The sequence below is a fragment of the Diabrotica virgifera genome, chromosome 3, assembly GCF_917563875.1.
Source record: "Diabrotica virgifera virgifera chromosome 3, PGI_DIABVI_V3a".
NCBI lineage: Eukaryota > Metazoa > Arthropoda > Insecta > Coleoptera > Chrysomelidae > Diabrotica > Diabrotica virgifera.
This window is the reverse complement of record NC_065445.1, coordinates 218062859-218082457: the sequence shown is the minus strand read 5'-3', so window position 1 is coordinate 218082457 and position 19599 is coordinate 218062859. Positions and strand designations below refer to the sequence as shown.

The following is a 19599-nucleotide window of genomic DNA, read 5'->3' as shown; positions in this document are numbered from 1 at the left end:
ATCTTGCGTTTTATTTTTTGAAAATATAATGAACTTTCGTATTTCGAATAGAACACCCTGTATATTTTTGCATTTTGAACCATAATAAATACTATTAATTTTCATATAATATTTCCTATTACGAAATGCCGTAATTTCTGAGTTATTTCGATATTTATGTAAAAACAATTAAACAAATTATAAAAATCAATTGTTTCAGCCCTGGCAGACTTATTTTAGGTTCTTTGAATTATATGGAATAAAAAAGGTCTTTTGTAGTTTTTATCTAAAGTTATTCGTTTCCGAGTTATAAACAATTTAAAACTGAAAAAAATCGAAAAATGACGATTTTCGAGTCTCAAAAACACAAGTAAAAAATATTATTTTCGAAATCTCGAAGCGTCTAAACTGAAGCTTAAACTTTATTTATCAGTTGTCGATAAGTAATTTGTGTATTTCATTTTAAAAAACATTGTTTTTTAGTTTTTAATGCAGCCCATCCTCTCATAAGTTCTTCATTAACAATAAAAAACAATGGCAAAATCACACATCGGCCAATATCTCTTTTTATATAATAATAAATACATATCTCTTTTTTTGAATGCCGTGCTCACATTTTACCAGGGTAGCCAGGCATTATCTTATCTAGTACTTTTTCAGCAAAAAATTTTGTTTGGCCGATTGATCTAATATCTAATTGCAAACAGTTTATAAGTAGGACGTTTAGTCTTTACGATATGGATAAGGAAAAACAATTGAGTGGTTGTCTGTAACAGTGGATATGGTATTCGTATTATATTTTTATCACCTTATAGGCGACATACTTCTTTAAAAGTTTCAATGCGATATTATTATACACACAACACAGGAAGATTATTTTATGAAAGGTTGCTATTCTAAAAATCTAGACAATTGCTCAATTGTAATTAATTTCGGAGCGAAGGCGTCGTCTGATATTGGTAAAGAATGAAATATTTTATTTTTACATAGTATGTATAATAATATATTATGACCTCTGAGTACGTATCCAATAAATAAGTGTTCATATTTTTAATTCGGTATGTATGTTCATCGCATTGTTCATAATGTGGATAAAGCCAATTTTCCAAATTGTTGTTACGTATTTTTTTGTATCTCATAGTCTCTAAGCATATACCCGAACTATTTTATACAGGGTATAACAAAAAACAGGTCATAAATTAAATTACCTTTTCTAGGACCAAAAATAGTTCTAATGAACCTAACTTCCTCAGTACAAATATGCATATAAAAAAAGTTACAGCCCTTTGAAGTTACAAAATGAAAATCGATTTTTTCCAATATATCGAAAACTATTAGAGATTTTTTATTGAAAATGGACATGTGGCATTTTTATGACAGGAATATCTTAAAGAAAAATTATAGTGACATTTGTGCACCCCATAAAAATGTTTTGGGGGTTTTATTCCCTTAAACCCATCCAAACTTTTGTGTACGTTTCAATTAAATTATTATTGTGATACTACTAGTTAAATTCAGTATTTTTAAAACTTTTTTGGTTCTTAGTATTTTTTCGACAAGGCAGTTTTTATCGAGTTGCGGCTTCTTTTCTAATATGTTTACGTAGAGATTTTATGGGGGTTTTGTTCCTTTAAACCTCCCAAATGGTTGTGTACGTTCCAATTAAACTATTACTGCGATACCATTAGTTAAACACAGTGTTTTTAAAATTTTTTGCTTCTTTGTATTTTTTCGATAAGGCACATTTTATCGAGATGTGACTTCTTTTTTAATATGGTTCAAAATATACCTAAAAATGTAAATCATAAATAAATTTTCCTATTATTATCAAGTCTCCATAATCGTACTTAGCCATATCACAGATGAACATAACTCATAACATATATGTGGCCATATACAAATATGTGGTGGATTTGACAAATAATATGCAAAATATCTTGACAAATACTGACTTTTCGAAAAAGTACCAAGAGACAAAAAAGTTTTTAAAGCATTGTGTTTAACTAATGTTACTAAAATTATAATCAAATTGAAACGTACACAAAAGTTTGGGGGGTTTAAAGGAACCAAACCCCCATAAAATGTTTATGGGGTATCTAAAAATTTCACTATAATTTTTTCTTAAGATACTACTGCCCTAAAAATGCCACATGTTTATTTTCAATAAAAAATCTCCAATAGTTTTCGATATATTGGAAAAAATCGATTTTCATTTTGTAACTTCAAAGGGCTGTAACTTTTTTTATGTGTACATTTGTACTAAGGTAAGTTAAGTTCAATCGAACTATTTTGGTCCCAGAATATGTGAATTAATTTATGACCTGTATTTTTGTTACACCCTGTATTATTCCATAAAACGACGCTCAAACTGCAAGACGCAAGAGTCTCGCAGGCTTAGTCTTGTTCTTGCTCAAGTCTTGCACGGTCAGTCTTAGTCTTGGTCTTGCTAATATAAGGCGGTCTTGGTCTTGGTCTTGGTCTTGCTAAAACGCAAGAACAAGACCAAGACTGCAAGACCAAGACCGATTTTGGGCAACACTAGCAGCAACGCGGAAAAGCTGCACAGATGTTGTGTTGAACCAAGTTCTGAGGTTCTTTAACCAAGTTGTTCTTCTTCTTCCTGGGCCTCTCCAAATATTTTTCCTTGCAGGATGGCTTGTAGGAGGGCATATCTGGATTCATTTCGCATAATGTGTCCAAAGTATTCCAACTTTCGAGATTTGATGGTGGTCAGTACCTCTCGGTTCTTCCCCATTCTTCTAAGGACCTCCTCATTTGTGACTCGATCAGTCCATGGGATTTTAAGAATTCTCCGATACAGCCACATCTTAAATGCTTCCAACTTTCGGCACATATCCTCGTTCAAGGTGCCTGATTCAACACCATAAAAAAGGACTGAGAAGACGTCACATCTCAACATTCTTACTTTTATACCAAGAGAAAGGTTGTGGCTCTTGAAAAACGCGCCCATACGGTTGAAGATTGATCTAGTTTTTCCGATGCGCGCTCTTATCTCTTGGTTGTTGGTCCATTCTTCATTTATTATGGTGCCGAGGTAGTTGTAGTGCCTCACTCTTTCTACAGGGGTTTGGTTGATATAGAGTTGACCTTCTGTTATCTTTTTCTTGCCGACGATAATAAGCTTTATTTTCTTTACGTTTATATTGAGTCCATATTGTTGACTATAATACGTGATTTTGTTCATGAGGACTTGTAGATCTTCTAGTTTGTCCGCAAATACTATGGTGTCATCTGCATACCTGATGTTACAATAGTGATAATGTGATAATAGTTCTATGGAGGTCATATTCGTCCATTGTCGTAGGTTTTTAAGCCAAGAGTTGCGTCTTCTTCCTGGTCCCCTTTTGCTATTGATATACGGTTTGCTGTTATAATAAACGGTACCCTCGTTCAAATAGGCAAATGCTCTCACTCTAAAAAATAAATTTTTTGAATTTTTTTACTTTCTATGTGATTAAAAAATAAGACGCCATGCAATTTTGGCCCACGACTTTCTAAAAAATTACCCCAAAACCTATAACAAACAGTTTTTTGGGTTTTTGAAGGTGGCGCACCTCTCAGTGAATAGAATTGATAAATGTGAAAAAAATTGAAATATATTTTTTGATAAAATACAGAAAATAAATTAAAAATTGACCTGCACATTCTTCAAAAACCAGATATAACGTAAAAATGCATTTGTAGTATGTAGGTAGCTACGGGACCAAAAACCTAGACAAGTGTTCTAAACGTCTCAGCTCACCGTGTGAATTTTTTGAAATGTTTAAATTGATTACAACCAGAGACATGTTAACTATAGACGAGGCTAGTCATATGCCACTCAATGCATCGGGGTGTAACGCCGATATCAAGGACGCCATTGGTCAATATTCATTTTGAGTGGTCTAGCCACCTTTGTCCTTCATATGAACGGTATCGCTTAGTAAAAAGAGATAGATAGACCACCGATCGACTGCCGCGCGTTACGCTTTTTTGCTTAGTTAACATGTCTCTGATTACAACCCACCAAAAAAATAAATAAAAAGGAAAAAATTACATTTTGGTGAAAGGGTAGTAAGAAGGGGTGGGCTAAAATTGTGAAATGTTAATATTTAACCACATAGAACGTAAAAAAAATGGAAAAAAATATTGAAGTGAACTCACTTTACCTATCTTAACGCGGGGTATCCTTTTTATGTACGTTGAATATACAGGGTAATCAACTTTTTTAACAAAATCCGTTACCTATATCTGTTCTTTTTCTATAAGTGCCATCTCTGCGACGGAGGTCGGCAATCATCTTAGCTATTCGGATTTTAGGGACGGCTGCTCTGAAAGTTCATTTGACGTACATCCGTACCTTCTCTCACGTTGCGCAGCCACGATATTCTGCATCTCCCTATGCTTTTTTTCCTTGAGATATTATTTCCGTCTGTTATTATAGGAGATATCAAAAACAGTTATTTACAGGGTCTTTCACAACACTATCCTGCATCAAAGATATGTTTTTAATGAAACGCACTGTATATATAGTCGATTCGCTAATCTGAGACACAACTGTCTACACTACAATTACAATAAAGATGCACTAGAAATAAACAAGCACAAGGAGCACTCACTAATCATGATGTGGGAGTGCTCCTCGAACATTCAACGTGTTTTGGTTTGTTTATTTCTATATGGTGCTTTTTTATTGTGATGGTAATGAAGACAGTTGTGTCTCAGATTAGCAAATCGGCTATACATGTATTATTTTTTATAATGTCGAATCAGCGCTCCGTAAATAAAATTATCACCATCCGCAACTGACCCTAAGAATCTTAATACCTACTTAAAAAAATCCCACTTAATATAAACTTTCTAGCATAGAAATCGGCCCACTTAAAAATTTGGTCATTTTTGATGTCTTTCCTAAACCTGTTGGCCGATTTATGTGATTTTATGAACAGGTTATAGCCTGATCCTTTAACAATACCACTGTAATAGTATTGTTGCTAAACAGTTAAATAGCTCTTAAAACCTACCAAATTTCCTTTGCATATCTTAACTGGTTTTAAAGCAATAAATAAATCGTCAGTTTGTAAGAAAAAATTCAATATCCCGTACCTCGGAAACTAAACGTTTGCGGACATACGTTTATAAAGCCAACTGTAATTATTTTTTCATGCATAATTATCCCTTAAAGTTTTTCGCACTTATTTAGAAACAGCGTGTATTGATGAAGAACATATCTAGTTGTTAAAGCACCTAACTTTTTTATTATCCAACATAAACAAATGATTCAAAAAACAGAATGTTGAGAAAACCTGAGGCTATAGTTGGGGTCTAGTTTAAGTATTTTATAAATGCTAGAATATTTCACAGGGTGATGCGAACTTTGAGAAGAAAACAAAGTTTGATTGGTACACCCGGTATACAATGAAAATTTAACTGTTTAGCAACAATATTATTACAGTGTTATTTCTAAAGAATCAGGCTATAACGTGTTCAAAAAATTACTTAAATCGGCCAACAGGTTTAGGAAATATGAGACATCAAAAATGACCAAAGTTTTAAGTGGGCCGATTTCTATGCACGTAAGTTTATATTTTAGAAAAGTCATCAATTTATTACGAATGATCAACATTAATCTTCGCTTGTCTACTGCTGCATATACAGTGATGAGCGTGCTAATAACCGGCAAAATAGCTCAAAAGATGGAAAACACATTAAATTGTGAGATAAAAAGAAATAAAACCAGTAGTCCTGTCGCCAGGGGGGGTACAACGGCCTCCTTAATTCAGATGGACTTACCCAAGTTTTTTTTATATATTTTGACCCGTAGAATACGAATTTTTTGGGTAACAGTTGATCCGGATGTCGATAAGATTGTTATAGACAAAGAACTTGAGGAATTACATAACAGTGATTTCTCGCAAAACAAAACATATTTTTGTATTTTTTGGGTCATTTTAAGCAAAAAATATTCCTACAAGTTTTTTCATAGAATGCATAGTTTTCGAGATAACCGCGGTTGAACTTTCAAAAAATCGAAAAATTGCAATTTTTGAACCCGAATAACTTTTGATTAAAAAATAAAGTAGCAATTCTGCTTACCGCATTTGAAAGTTTAAGTCAAATTATATCGGTTTTGATTATTTGCATTGCTAAAAATTAATTTTTTTATTGTTAAACTAATCTATAAACACATAGGTTTCCCGTGCCTAATACATGCGTTTTAACGCATGCTACGTAGAAATTGCCTCGCTTGCACTTATAGCTACTCTACCTACTCGTTCGATTTTAAATGAGAAATCATAGAAAACATCACTCACATACTAGGTGTTTACTACAGTTTACAGCTTTGTTTAACAATAAAATAATAAATTTTTAGCAATGCAAATAATCAAAACCGATATAATTTGACTTAAACTTTCAAATGCGGTAAGCAGAATTGCTACTTTATTTTTTAATCAAAAGTTATTCGGGTTTAAAATTTACAATTTTTCGATTTTTTGAAAGTTCAACCGCGGTTATCTCGAAAACTATGCATTCTACGAAAAAACTTGTAGGAATATTTTTTGCTTAAAATGACCCAAAAAATACAAAAAGATATTTTGTTTTGCGAGAAATCGCTGTTATGTAATTCCTCAAGTTCTTTGTCTATAACAATCTTATCGACATCCGGATCAACTGTTACCCAAAAAATTCGTATTCTGCGGGTCAAAATATATAAAAAAAACTTGGGTAAGTCCATCTGAATTAAGGAGGCCGTTGTACCCCCCCTGGCGACAGGACTACAGTAGAGTTGTTAAATTTAATGATAATAACATATAAATTGACATTATATTGATTGTTTCCCACCTTTAGACGTATCAGAGGAGTATGCCAACTAAAACTGTCACTGTGACAGTGGCATTTCTCAAATTCGTCCGAGACGTCTAAAGGTAGGAAACAATCAAGATATTGTCAATCTATAAGTTACTATCACTAAATTTAACACCTCCACTAGGTTCATCTCTTTTTATCTCACAACTTAATATGTTTTCCATCTTTTACGTTATTTTGCCGGTTATTAGTGCGCTCATAACTGTATAGATCTCCCTCAGAATTTACTATATGTTTCGATCTTCTGCCTCTTACATCAAATTTCTATAGCAACGTTTAGATCATCAGGCCAACGTGTTGGTGGACGACCTGCCTCTGCTTCGGTAGGCATCATCCCTTAGTCTTCATTCCAGTATCCACTTTCTCCATCTGTTATATGTCATTAGAACCACGTGACTTGTCCGGTTTCACTTCAGTGTTGCTATTCTCTCTACAGCATCAGTAATTCCTGAACTTCGTCGTAGTCGGCAATTTGGCTGGCGATATCTTGTCTCGCAATGAATCGTCCAACACAGCCTCCTCCATCGCCCTTTGACTCACACGGATCTTTTGCACTGTTCTCCTTGTCATAGTCAACGTTTCCGTTCCGTAAGTCAACACTGGCAAAACACACTGTTTAAAGGTTTTTCTTTAAAACATATTATTATGTAGGACGATTTAAAACTGTGGTTCAACTTGCCGAAGACTGTATCTTCATATATCCTCCTGACTACAAGATTTGTCATGTGGGATTTAGATATATTTTTATTTTCAATCTCCCTTCTAGCGAGGAAAGGTAGAGCTGGAAAGCCAAAGTTCTTTGGCTTCATCGACCCTATCAGATATTAGCACAATATCATCTGCAAACTTCAGGTGTCTAAGCTTTTCTTCGTTTATGTTTATGCCCTTATCGGTTAGTTTTGCCCTTTTAAAATAAATAATTTACTTAAATCACTAAAATTATACATTTCGTTTTTATTAAGAGCAAACAGTAGCGATCAACAGGTAGCAACAAACGCGTCCCAAGATTGCGGCTCTAATTTTGAATATTTTGACGAGATATTTGGCACACATATTCGTAATATAATAAAGAATGGCGATACAGAGCCCAATGTCAGAAATATGTTAGTATGTGGAAATTACACTATAACTAAATAAAATATTGAAAAAAGGAGCCTGTACCGCCATCAAGAAAGGCAAAAAAATACACTTTCTTCAAATAAACTTTTTTATCCCGTGCCTAGATTTTGTATCACATTGGAACTACTAAAAATCGATTTTTTATAACAAGAAATCGAACGTCACTGACTTGGCAACATTTCGTGCTTATGTGTATAAAACTTATTATTTTTGATAGTATAAACCTCACTGTCAGTGTCGAATTACTGACGCACTGTTGCCTCACTTTTGAAAGTTCGCAGAACTTTCGCAATCTTGGACCGCGTTTGTTGCTACCTGTTGATCGCTACTGTGTGCTCTTAACTGAGGTTTTCATAAAAACAATGACTTCATTTTTTTAGATCATTTATACTTGTTAATACCAGTGGAGATAACCTTAGTTATAAATTGGAACCGATTAGAGAAATAAACACATTATCTTACTTCCATTGTCCTACAAGTTGTGGAATTATAGAAAACGATAAAAAGTGCCAACTTTCATTTTGTTTTACTCCTCAACAAATTGGTACTTTTGAAGAGGAATATTTGTTTAATGTTCAAGAAAAAGAATCAGAAACTTATTTTTTGGTTGTTGGAAAATGTACAAATCCTAAAGTACGTAAATTTATCCTGATAACGAATTATTGGATATAATTTGCTACAATTAGTTTTTTCCTCTCTTCGCCTTCCATTCCTTCTAACATTTTATTTTACATTGCTTGTCGTTTTATTTTGCATTGTTTATATTTTACATGGCATATCGTTTTATCTCTTCTGTAGTCCACTGAACTATAAAACAGAATACAAGTCTGAAAGTCCTGAGAAGACGGCTAAACTATGGAAAATGCGAAATACACAAACTAAAGAACAAAGAAGGTGTCCCCACATCAAATAGAGAAGAACTACTACACATAGATTTCCATCAAAAACTATACACAAGTCAAAGAGAAGACTAAACGAACTTGGAAGCCGCCGCGCCGCATCACGCAAAATTATCAACCAGGGTTCAGAGCTCATACCAGAGATCACACTATGCGAAATCCAGGACACAATGAAAAAGATGAAAAACAACAAAGAGCCAGGAAAATATGGAGTCGTAATAGAAGTTATAAAAATGGGCGGACGTACCCTTCTCAACCAAATAAAAATTTTGTTTAACCTTTCTCTAACAGATTGTTGCATATTGCATACCGGAAACATGGAACAATACAGTAACAATTTTACTACATAAGAAAGGAGACAAGGCGCACCTAGAAAAATATAGACCAATCAGCTTATTGAACCACATCTATAAAATGTTTACCCGAATAATTACGACAAAAAAAAAGTTGGATTTCTACCAGCCCCGAGAACAAGCTGTCTTCCGCTCAAAATTCGGAACAAACGATCACCTATACACAGTAAAAACCTTAATAGAAAAATCGATATAACAGATCACTGGTACTTATCTTCGTAGACTTCGTAAATCCACATCAAGCGAGGTGTGAGACAGGGTGACACTCTCTCGCCTAAATTATTTATGACGGTCCTCGAATACGCGCTTAAAATGCTAAAGTGGGAAAATAGAGGAATAAAATAGATGGAGAAATGTTCAATCATCTGCGTTTTGCCGACGATATAGTACTTTGCTCTCTTCCACTAACACCATATCAAATGCAAAAATCATTAATCAAGGATCTCTATATTGCCTTCTCTGTCATAACGAGATTAAACAAGTACTCATCAAAGAACCTTGACGCAAACTAACCGTCACTGGAAACCTTCCGGTCAATTTGACATAAGTTCTTACATTGGTGTACGCTCACGTTTTGGTGTAACGCTACTGTACTTCTCAAGAACCCATTTCTATCTCACTTCTACAAAGCGCTTGTCTAGAAATTGTTTCGTACGCCTTCTCGAGATCTATAAATACCAATTGTATCTCTCTTGTCTTCTCGCCGTATTTCTCTATTAACTCTCTCAAAACAAGCAAGACAGCGCTGTAGCGGAAAGCCAAGCACGTTTTCTCCTATTAATGTCCAACTTCTTACCTTCGCTCTTAAATTTTCATGGTGTGCGACATTAAGTCTATCCCTCTATATTGCTTACATTCCTAAGTGCTCTTTTTATCTTTATATACCATCATGCTCTCACTTTATTCTACCAGAACTTCACTAAATGTGATTTAGATTTATATTACGCTTTTTATATAGGTACTTATGTTTTCCCTTCTTGTCATGATACACCTCTCATTTATAGTCTGGGCAGTTATCGGAGAATAGGCCATTTTTGGTAAAAGTTATTTCAGCAATTTTATTGCTGGAATCGAATCTTATGATTGTATATATTAATAATATAGGTATGCAAAGTCCGCAGATAGTGTGCTACTTTTTTTATAAACAAAATGGCGCCCGAGAATCGTGTTTATTTCAATTTTTGCTCTATAACTCCAAAGATTTTAACTTTACACCAAAAACGCCCAAATAAAAATTCACCGTATTTAAATTCTGCATAGAGACGTGTTTTTCCCGATTTATTTGACGAAAATTTTCCCCGGAAAATGCGGGGTTTTCCAACAAAATCTTTAATTTTCAACTAAAATTTTAGATAAGTAGTTGTTTATCAATAATTAAATAACGTGATAATATAAAAGCTCTTTTTGTATAGATTGTAACTCCAAAAGGCAATGCAAATTGAATGAACAGTTTAGCAACAATTGAATTGTTAATTAAAAATTTACAGTCTCTATAATAACCACAATAATTACGGAACATAAGAATAACTATGATTTTTGTATAAAAAGACACTGTACCTATCTAATGTACTTAATTTGTACAGAACTTAAATTGGACTATTTAAGCGGCCTCAGGAATATTTTAAAATTATAAACAATTTTTTGGCTTATTAACAAATAGAATATCTCGGAAAATATTAAATTAAATTAAATCATGAAAACAGTATTGGAAAAAAGCGGAAGGACGCTTTTTTGAAAGAAAGAACGTTTAATTGTGATGAGTGGTTCCTGAGATACAACCGGTCAAAGTTGACCGGCATTTACGGCAAATATATAAACAATAGGATCATAATTTTCAAACCATCACCGTTTTATTTCGATCCTCTTTCTTCACACCAATTTTCATATCTTTGAAATACTGAAAACATACATTATTATAATAAAAACTGTCGATACTACGAGTGAAAATTTCCAAAAATAGCAAAATTCCAATCAAAAATTAAGTTGGAGAAAATGTAATCTCAAAGTTCAAAATCGGTATACGAGTATACAAAATCGGTATAAGAAATTTTCTTCATTCTTTTTTGTTCCCAAGTAACTCGATTAGAGCCATCTAACTAACGCATTATTAAATGTCAAGGTTGCTTTTGTTTTGTTATAATAAATTAATTTATTTATTATAACAAAAAATTTTAATTTGTTTAAATAAAGATTGTTTAAATAATTACACAGCTTTCAAATGAGAATATTTGTATTTTTAACGTTAAAAGATAAACGTGTAGTAAATTTATCTGATAAAAGTCTACAGCTGGAAAATATGTAATTTTTTTTTCTTATAAATAAATTAATTTATTATAATAAATCAAAAGCAAGTTTGACATTTAATAATGCGTTAGTTAGATGGCTCTACTCGAGTTACTTGGGAACAAAAAAAGAATGAAGAAAATTGCTCCATGGGAAGCCGCGAAAATGCATTTTTTTTAACGTATACCGATTTTGAACTTTGAGATTACATTTTCTCCAACCTAAGTTTTGATTGGAATTTTCATATTTTTGGCAATTTTCACTCGTAATATCGATAGTTTTTATTATAATAATATATGTTATGATTATTTTAAAGATATGAAAATTGGTGTGGAGAACGAGGACCGAAATAAAAAGGTTATGGTTCGAAAATTATGATCCTATTTTTTATATCTTTGCCGTAAATGCGGGTCAACTTTGACCGGTTTTATCGCAGGAACCACTCATTACAATTAAACGTTTTTTCTTTTAAAAGAAGCGTCCTGTCGCTTTTTTCCAATACTGTTTTCATGATTTAATTTAATATTTCCCTATTTGTTTATAAGCAAAAAAAATTGCTTATAATTTAAAAATATTCCTGAGGCCACTTAGATAGTCCAGTTTCAATTATGTATTGTAAAGTACATTAGATAGGTACAGTGTCTTTTTATACAAAAATCATAATTATTCTTATGTATCATACTTATTGTGGTTATTATAGCGACCGTAAATTTTTAATTAACAATTCAATTGTTGCTAAACTATTCATTCAATTTCCATCGGCTTCTGGAATTATAGTCTATACGAAAGGAGCTTTCATATTACCAAATTATTTAATTATTGATAAACAATTACTTATCTAAAATTTTAGTTGAAAATTAAAGATTTTGTTGGAAAAACCCGCATTTTTGGGGAAAAATTTTCGTCCAAGTATATCGGGAAAAACACGTTTCTATGCAGAATTTAATTACGGTGAAATTTTATTTGGGTGTTTTGGTGTAAAGTTAAAATGTTTGGAGTTATAGAGCAAAAATTGAAAAGACACGATTTTCGGGCGCTATTTTGTTTATAAAAAAGTAGCACACTATCTGCGGACTTTGCACACCTATATTATTAATACATAGAATCATAAGATTCGATTCCAGCACTAAAATTGCTGGTAAATGACTTTTCATTGTATTTTGCTAATTAGCCCAGAGTATTATTATTTTCTCAAATTTCTGTATGGATCTCTTTTATATTTATAGTTTGTGATATAATATATTTTTAGGTCTACTTTAACACTGCCCATCTTTGTCTGAAGCCCACATTGTTGTCAGTTCCATGTGACGATAAGGTATATTTAAGAAACGATGAGGAAGATGAATTATGGTTTAAAATTATCAAAAATAGTTTAGTGTCCCAAGATTGTCTTCAGAAACTTAAAGTTTTTCCTACAAGTGGATCAATAATTCCTAATACCGACCTAGAAATGCAGTAAGATTTCTTATTTTTGCATCTTGCAGAACAAGTCGAGAAGTTTTATTTTTAATTTTTGAAGTGAATATACAGTATGTCCCTGTAAGTTGGAACCATATGAAAAACTTTTTTATTATTAATTTTACGAAAACTTCATAAAAAGCTCTGCATGGTCTAAAACCTGTGATTCAACGATCAGATCTCAAATTTTATGAATATTATACGAGGTATGTCAAAAAGTATGAATTTCGCTCAAGAGCAAAGTAGCTTTATTTTTCAAAATATTGAAAATGGCTATTTTAAAAAGTTATTTGGAATTAAGAACTATATTCTAATTTGCAATTATAGGATTTTAATAAAAAAAAAATTTTTGAAAAATTATGAATAACCAATAGTATTTTCAGTTTTTCAATTCTGATAACTGTTTTATTATTAATTTTACGGTAAAAAGTGATTCTTAATAAAAAGTTCTGTATGGTCTAAAACCTATAATACAACCCTCTTATATTATCAATTTTATACGAGGTACGTCAAAAAATATTAATTTAGATCAAAAGTAAAGTACCTTTATAGTTCAGAATATTTCAATTAGAAGGATATAATTACATATTGAAATATAGTTTTTAATTCTAATATAACTTTTTATAATAACAATTTTCGATATTTTGAAAAATAAACGTATTTTACTTTTGAGCGAAATTCATATTTTACGTACCTCGTATAAAATTGATAAAATTCGATATAAGATGGTTTGTCTTTTAGGATTTAGACCATGCAGAACTTTTTATTAAGAATCACTTTTTTTCGTAAAATTAATCATAAAAATGTTATCAGAATTCAAATAACTGAAAATAATGTTGGTTAGATATCCATAATTTTTCAAAAATTTTTTTTCAGTTAGAAGGATATAATTGCATATTAGAATATAGTTCTTAATTCCAAAAAACTTTTCATGTTAGCAATTTTCAATATTGTGAAAAATAACTTTAATAACAGGGACCGCAGACGTTCGGAAAAAATTAGCGTCTCTTTGCAAAGACAATGACGTCGACTTTGCAAAGTAACAAGACACTTACTCAACACACACACACTATACATTACTCCCCTGACTTAGTGATAAGTTATACAATTACGTGGCTAAAGGTTCTAGTTCTAAACCAAAGCCAGAATCAGAGAAAAAAAACTTTAATAACGCTACTTTACTCTTGAGCGACATTCATACTTTTTGACATATCTCGTATAATATTCATAAAATTTGATATCTGATGGTTTAATCTTGTTTGTTTTGGACTTTTGGACCATGCAGAGCTTTTTTTATGAAGAATAACTTTTTTTCGTGAAATTAATAATAAAAAAGTTTTTCATAATATGGTTCCAACTTACAGGGACATATTGTATAAAACATTATCGTTCAGTATGGAGTTTTGGACTAGACTAAAATCGTATTTGGCGTCATTTGAAAAATATAGACGCGTGTAGTAATCTTTCGGTATACCGTAATATAGATATATACAGGGTGAGGCAGATAAAGGGCCTTTTAGAAATATCTCGAGAACTAAAGCTAAGAGAATCTTGAAAATTGGAATACAGGGGTTTTGAGGTATGAACTATTTAATGAAAATATTTTCTTCTCTTTGCTACTTCCGGTTATACCGGAAGTTGATTGTAACTTCGTTTTTTTAAATGGGACACCCTGTATATTTTTACATTTTTTGATTCTTCTCGATCTCTTCTTTCTCAAAATATAAGGTTTTGTAATATTATACAGGGTAGGTTAAAAGGTAATTACGTTTTCTTATTAATTTCGTAGCAATATTAACACCCTGTAGGATTGTAGTAGATTGGTATAATAAACTCTATTAATGTTCAAATGATTTTTAATATAGTCTACTATTGTTAAGAGTTATTGGTATAGTTAAACTTTTCATTTTAGTATACAGGGTTGGTCGAAACTCGGAATGAGTATTTTCTGAGTTTTCTTAAATGGAAAACCCTATATTTTAGTATTGTAATGAAATGTTATTTTATGGTATTTTTTAATTTCTTAAGAATTCCCTATACCTAACTTCTTTAATTTGTGAGTTATTGGTGATTAAAGCCAAACATTAATTGCAACACAAAATAGGTGAAATTGTATTAGGTTAGCCGTGAAAATATTCAGTCACAAATAATTTTTTGGAAATAAATACATATTAATCTATACTGATACTAAAAATTGCCAATAGTGGTTGAGGTATCAAAATACCATCGAAGTTAAGATTGTTGGTGCGATTAACAATTAAGCACAAACTAAAGCAGTTAGGTATAGGGAATGCTTAAGAAGTAAAAAGTACTATGAGATATCATTTCATTACAATACTAAAATATAGGGTGTTCCATTTAAGAAAACTCAGAAAATACTCATTCCGAGTTTCGACTCACCCTGTATACTAAAATTAAAAATTTAGCTACACTAATAATTGTTAACAATAGTAGACTATATTAAAAATCATTTGAACATAAATAGAGTTTATTATGTCAAACTACTACAATCCTACAGGGTGGGAATATTGCTACGAAATTAATAAGAAAACGTAATTATCTTTTAACCTACCCTGTATAATATTACAAAACCTTATATTTTAAGAAAGAAGAAATCGAGGAGAATCCAAAAATGTAAAAATATACAGGGTGTCCCATTTAAAAAACGAAGTTATAAGCAACTTCCGGTATAACCGGAAGTACCAAATAGATGAAAATATTTTCATTAAATAGATCAGTCTTCAAGACCCCCTTATTCCAATTTTCATAATTCAATTGTCTTTAGTTCTCGAGATATTTCTAATAGGCCCTTTATCTGCCTCACCCTATATATATGCACTTATTTTAACTTTGTATTCTGTAAACTAAATGCATATTCCGAATTTTAGTAAACTAAATGCATATTCCGAATTTTAAATTATTGATTTGGCTTGGGATGACGATAGCAGCCCTATAGGCGTGATTTGTTTAATTTTTTCAAAACATATAAAGCGGCACATGTTTCATATAGCTAACATAGATTCCGAATTTTCTATTCATGACTGGTCTAGGGGTGGTATCAACCCTGTAGGAGTTGATTTGTTCAGTTTTTCCAAAAATAAAGTACAAGATATATTTTTATGGTAAAACTAAATATAGATTCCAAATTTTCTAAGATCGGCTGGCTTCGGGGTGGTTTCAAACATATAGTGGTGATCTGTTCAATTTTTTCAGAAAATATAGTGCCACACATTATTTAGTTCTTATTGTAAAACAAAGTGTAGATTCCGAATTTTATATTATTGGTTGGGTTCGCGGTGGTTTTAACCTTTTGGGGTAGATTTGTTCAGTTTTTTAAATGTAACGCGATACATGTTTGTATGCTAAGACTAAATATAGATTCCAAATTTTCAATTTTTGAATGGCTTCGAGTGGTTGATGTGTTCAGTTTTCTAAAAAATATGGTGAGACACATTTTTATTGTGAAGTAAATATAGATTCAGAATTTACTATTATTGACTGGGTTCGGGGTGATCTCAATCCTACTATTATAGAGGTTGACATGTTCAATTTTTGCACAAAATATAGTGTGACACACGTTTTGTGACTGGCTATGGTGTGGTTCTAACCCTATAGGGGTTGATTTATTCAGTTTTTCCGAAAAATATAGCAGACATAAAATTCATTAACCTACATAATATAGTAATAGTACCTTATAAAATAGGTCTGGATCCCGCATAAGAAAAAAAAGTTGATTAATAGCAAGCTGAAAATTTGTTAATAGCTTAACGGTGTCTAGTCGGACAAAATTTGATGTACGGGAACACTGGAACAGGGGAAGATATAATAATGGAACAGGTTAAAAATTTGGAACGTCAGACTACCAAAACGTGAGATGTATTTTGTCAGACAGAACTTCCAATTCATTTGTTGCCCTTTCATTAAAGTCTCATGCAAAAATCAGACTGGTGTTTATCAGCAACTGGGCATTTTAATGAGTGGAACACGAAGAACATGTCAAATGACAGGATTCATGTTGGTTAGTAATAGAAGTCTGATTTTTGCATGAGAGTTTAATGACTGGGTATCAAATCAATTGGAAGTTCTGTCCGACAAAATACATCTAACGTTTTCTTAGTCTGACGTTCCAAATTTTTAACCTGTTCCACAATTAAAATTCCCCTGTTCCAGTGTTCCCATATATCAAAGTTTGTCCGACTAGACACCCTTAAGCTATTAAAAAATTTTCAGCTTGCTATTAATCAACTATTCTTTGGTACGCGGGATCTAGGCCTAAACAGTTTTCACTTCTGTCAGCATTCCCCAAGTGTCACGCTCTTTTATTTAATCTATACACTCTATACAAAGATTAACGTAGCTTGTCCATTCTTGTAACATAATCCAATACGTAGATATGGATAGAGGTCGCCGGTAGCGTACTCGGATATGTTACGGTTACTATAGTGGCTATTAATTGAGAGCATTTAATTTGAGTTCAAGCTACCACAAGTGCTCCTGATGAGAGGTGAATACTTTAATACACGCATAGAGCAATGGTAGAACTTGAGGTGAAACGAAAAAAATCATCTACTTTTATTTCAACTTCTGTTCTCTACGTCACGATTTTAAAAAGATTGTGATTTTCAAGGGTAAACTGTAAAAAATGTTGGAAAAATTCTTTGTAAAAGGTATAAAATTATATTAAAGTCCCTTTAAAGGGCTTCATCACAACAAAACGTTTTCGATTTTATAAAAAAATCATCATCAGTGTTGGATCTAAAAATAAGTATAACCGATTTAATGAATGTAAAGTTGATATTTAAATTTTGACTAAGGTTAGAGCAAGTTGGTTATACTTACAGATTGGATGCTAGCTGAGCCACCAAAGAAAAATACTCGGGTAAAAACCCTTTAAATATAACATGGATACATTAAAGGTGCATACTTGAATAAAATGCCTTATGATGGATACATGGCAACAGAATAATGCCCTTAGGTAATGTATTGAATTTTCCAACACGTGGGATGCAAATTGAGTTGTTTACATTACAATGACTTAATGGCAACTAAATGCAACTATGCCGACTAAATGCAAAAATGGCAACTAAATTGCCATTAACTCATTGGAATGTAAACAACTCAATTTGCATCCCACGTGTGGGGAAATTCAATACATTACCTAAGTAGCCCAATAAATTACCGTTTTGGAGTGTAATTTCCAGGGGCAACTCCGAATTGCATGAAAATTTGGATTTAGGTTCTACTTACCCTCCACTTCAAAGTTGAATTTGTGCCGTTGGTTGCTTTTACTTCGGGGGTGACATTTACTCCTTCTCGGGGGGTGAAAAACGCGTGTTTAAAATAAGGCCGGAAATGGATCAATTGACTTATTTTAAGCACATTTTGCCCTATAAAGTTTTTTACGTAAGTCAATACTTTTCGAGTTATTCGCGATTTAAAATGTTGATTTTTTCGACAAAAAACTACGTTTTGGACCGTTTTTCCCAAATAACTCAAAAAGTAAATATTTTATCGGAAAAAAATGTGTAGCAAAAGTGTAGCCTATTAAAAAACGAAAAAAATGGTGTAACAGTAAAGTCTATAAATTGAGTAGAAGCAAAGTTGTAGCTCATGATAAATACGTTCTTATTCGTCTAATTCCAAATCGAATAATTCAACGCGAAATAACCGAAGAAAGAAGCGTTTTTCGGGAAAACCCTATTAACATTTTTAAAGTATCGAAAAAAAGCTTATTTCCTGTTTTTTACAAAAGTTTACAGCTCAAAAATAAACGAGTTACATTGAAAAAAAAAAGTTAGCCCCTTTTTTTGGTAAAAAAAATCGTGAAAACCTCCCTCTATTTAGCACCCTAAATAAAATTTATCGTTTGGCTTTACCATCTATTTTAACTGTATGTGTATTGTTTATATGATCTGTAAGTTTAATTTGCTCATTTTTGAAAACATTTGGTTTTATAGTAAAAAATAATTTTCTAAAAATTTTTGAAAAATTTCATTTTTTCAAAATAACTTAAAAAGTTTTAGTGATAAGAAAAATCTTAAAGAGTAAAAAAAATGTAGGATTTGCTATTATAAATATGCTAGTTTCATTTTGTTTCTCCGTAAGACAAAAATTGGTTAAGATATGTCTGTTCAAATTTTGCATACACTCGTGATTAGTGACTCATTCAAGCTTTCTCAATTATAACCCTTTCAAAAATAAACACTTTAAACCGGTGACACTGACAGATCATATAAAAAATACATAGGTAAGTCAATTATTTGTAAAGCGGTAGCGATTAATTTCATTTTGGGTGCTAAACACAGCGAGATTTTCATGATTTTTTACAAAAAAAAAAGAGGACCAACTTTATTATGAGCGTAACTCGCTTATTTTTAATGCTAAAACTTCTGTTAACAATTAAAACAAAGCTTTTTATAAACACATTAAAAAAGTTTAAATGTGTTTTTCCCGAAAAGTACTTAATTTTTCGGTGATTCCACCTTGAAATATTCGATTTGGAATTAGACGAATAAGAACGTATTTTTCATGAGCTACAACTTTGTTTTTATTTCATTGATAGACTTTACTGATACACCATTTTTTTGGGTTTTTTATAAGCTACACTTTTGATAAGAATATTTTTTTCGGTAGAATATTTA

General features: G+C 31.9%; 1 protein-coding gene across 1 annotated transcript in view; it reads left to right on the top strand.

Moving 5' to 3' along the window:
- The window catches only part of LOC114331342 (hydrocephalus-inducing protein-like), a 691883-nt gene that overhangs the window by 498849 nt on the left and 173435 nt on the right, over positions 1-19599 (top strand). The window contains exons 56-57 of the mRNA XM_050647266.1: positions 8346-8598; positions 12750-12955. Coding sequence (XP_050503223.1) covers positions 8346-8598; positions 12750-12955 — 459 coding nt within the window. The remainder of the gene's footprint in view (positions 1-8345; positions 8599-12749; positions 12956-19599) is intronic.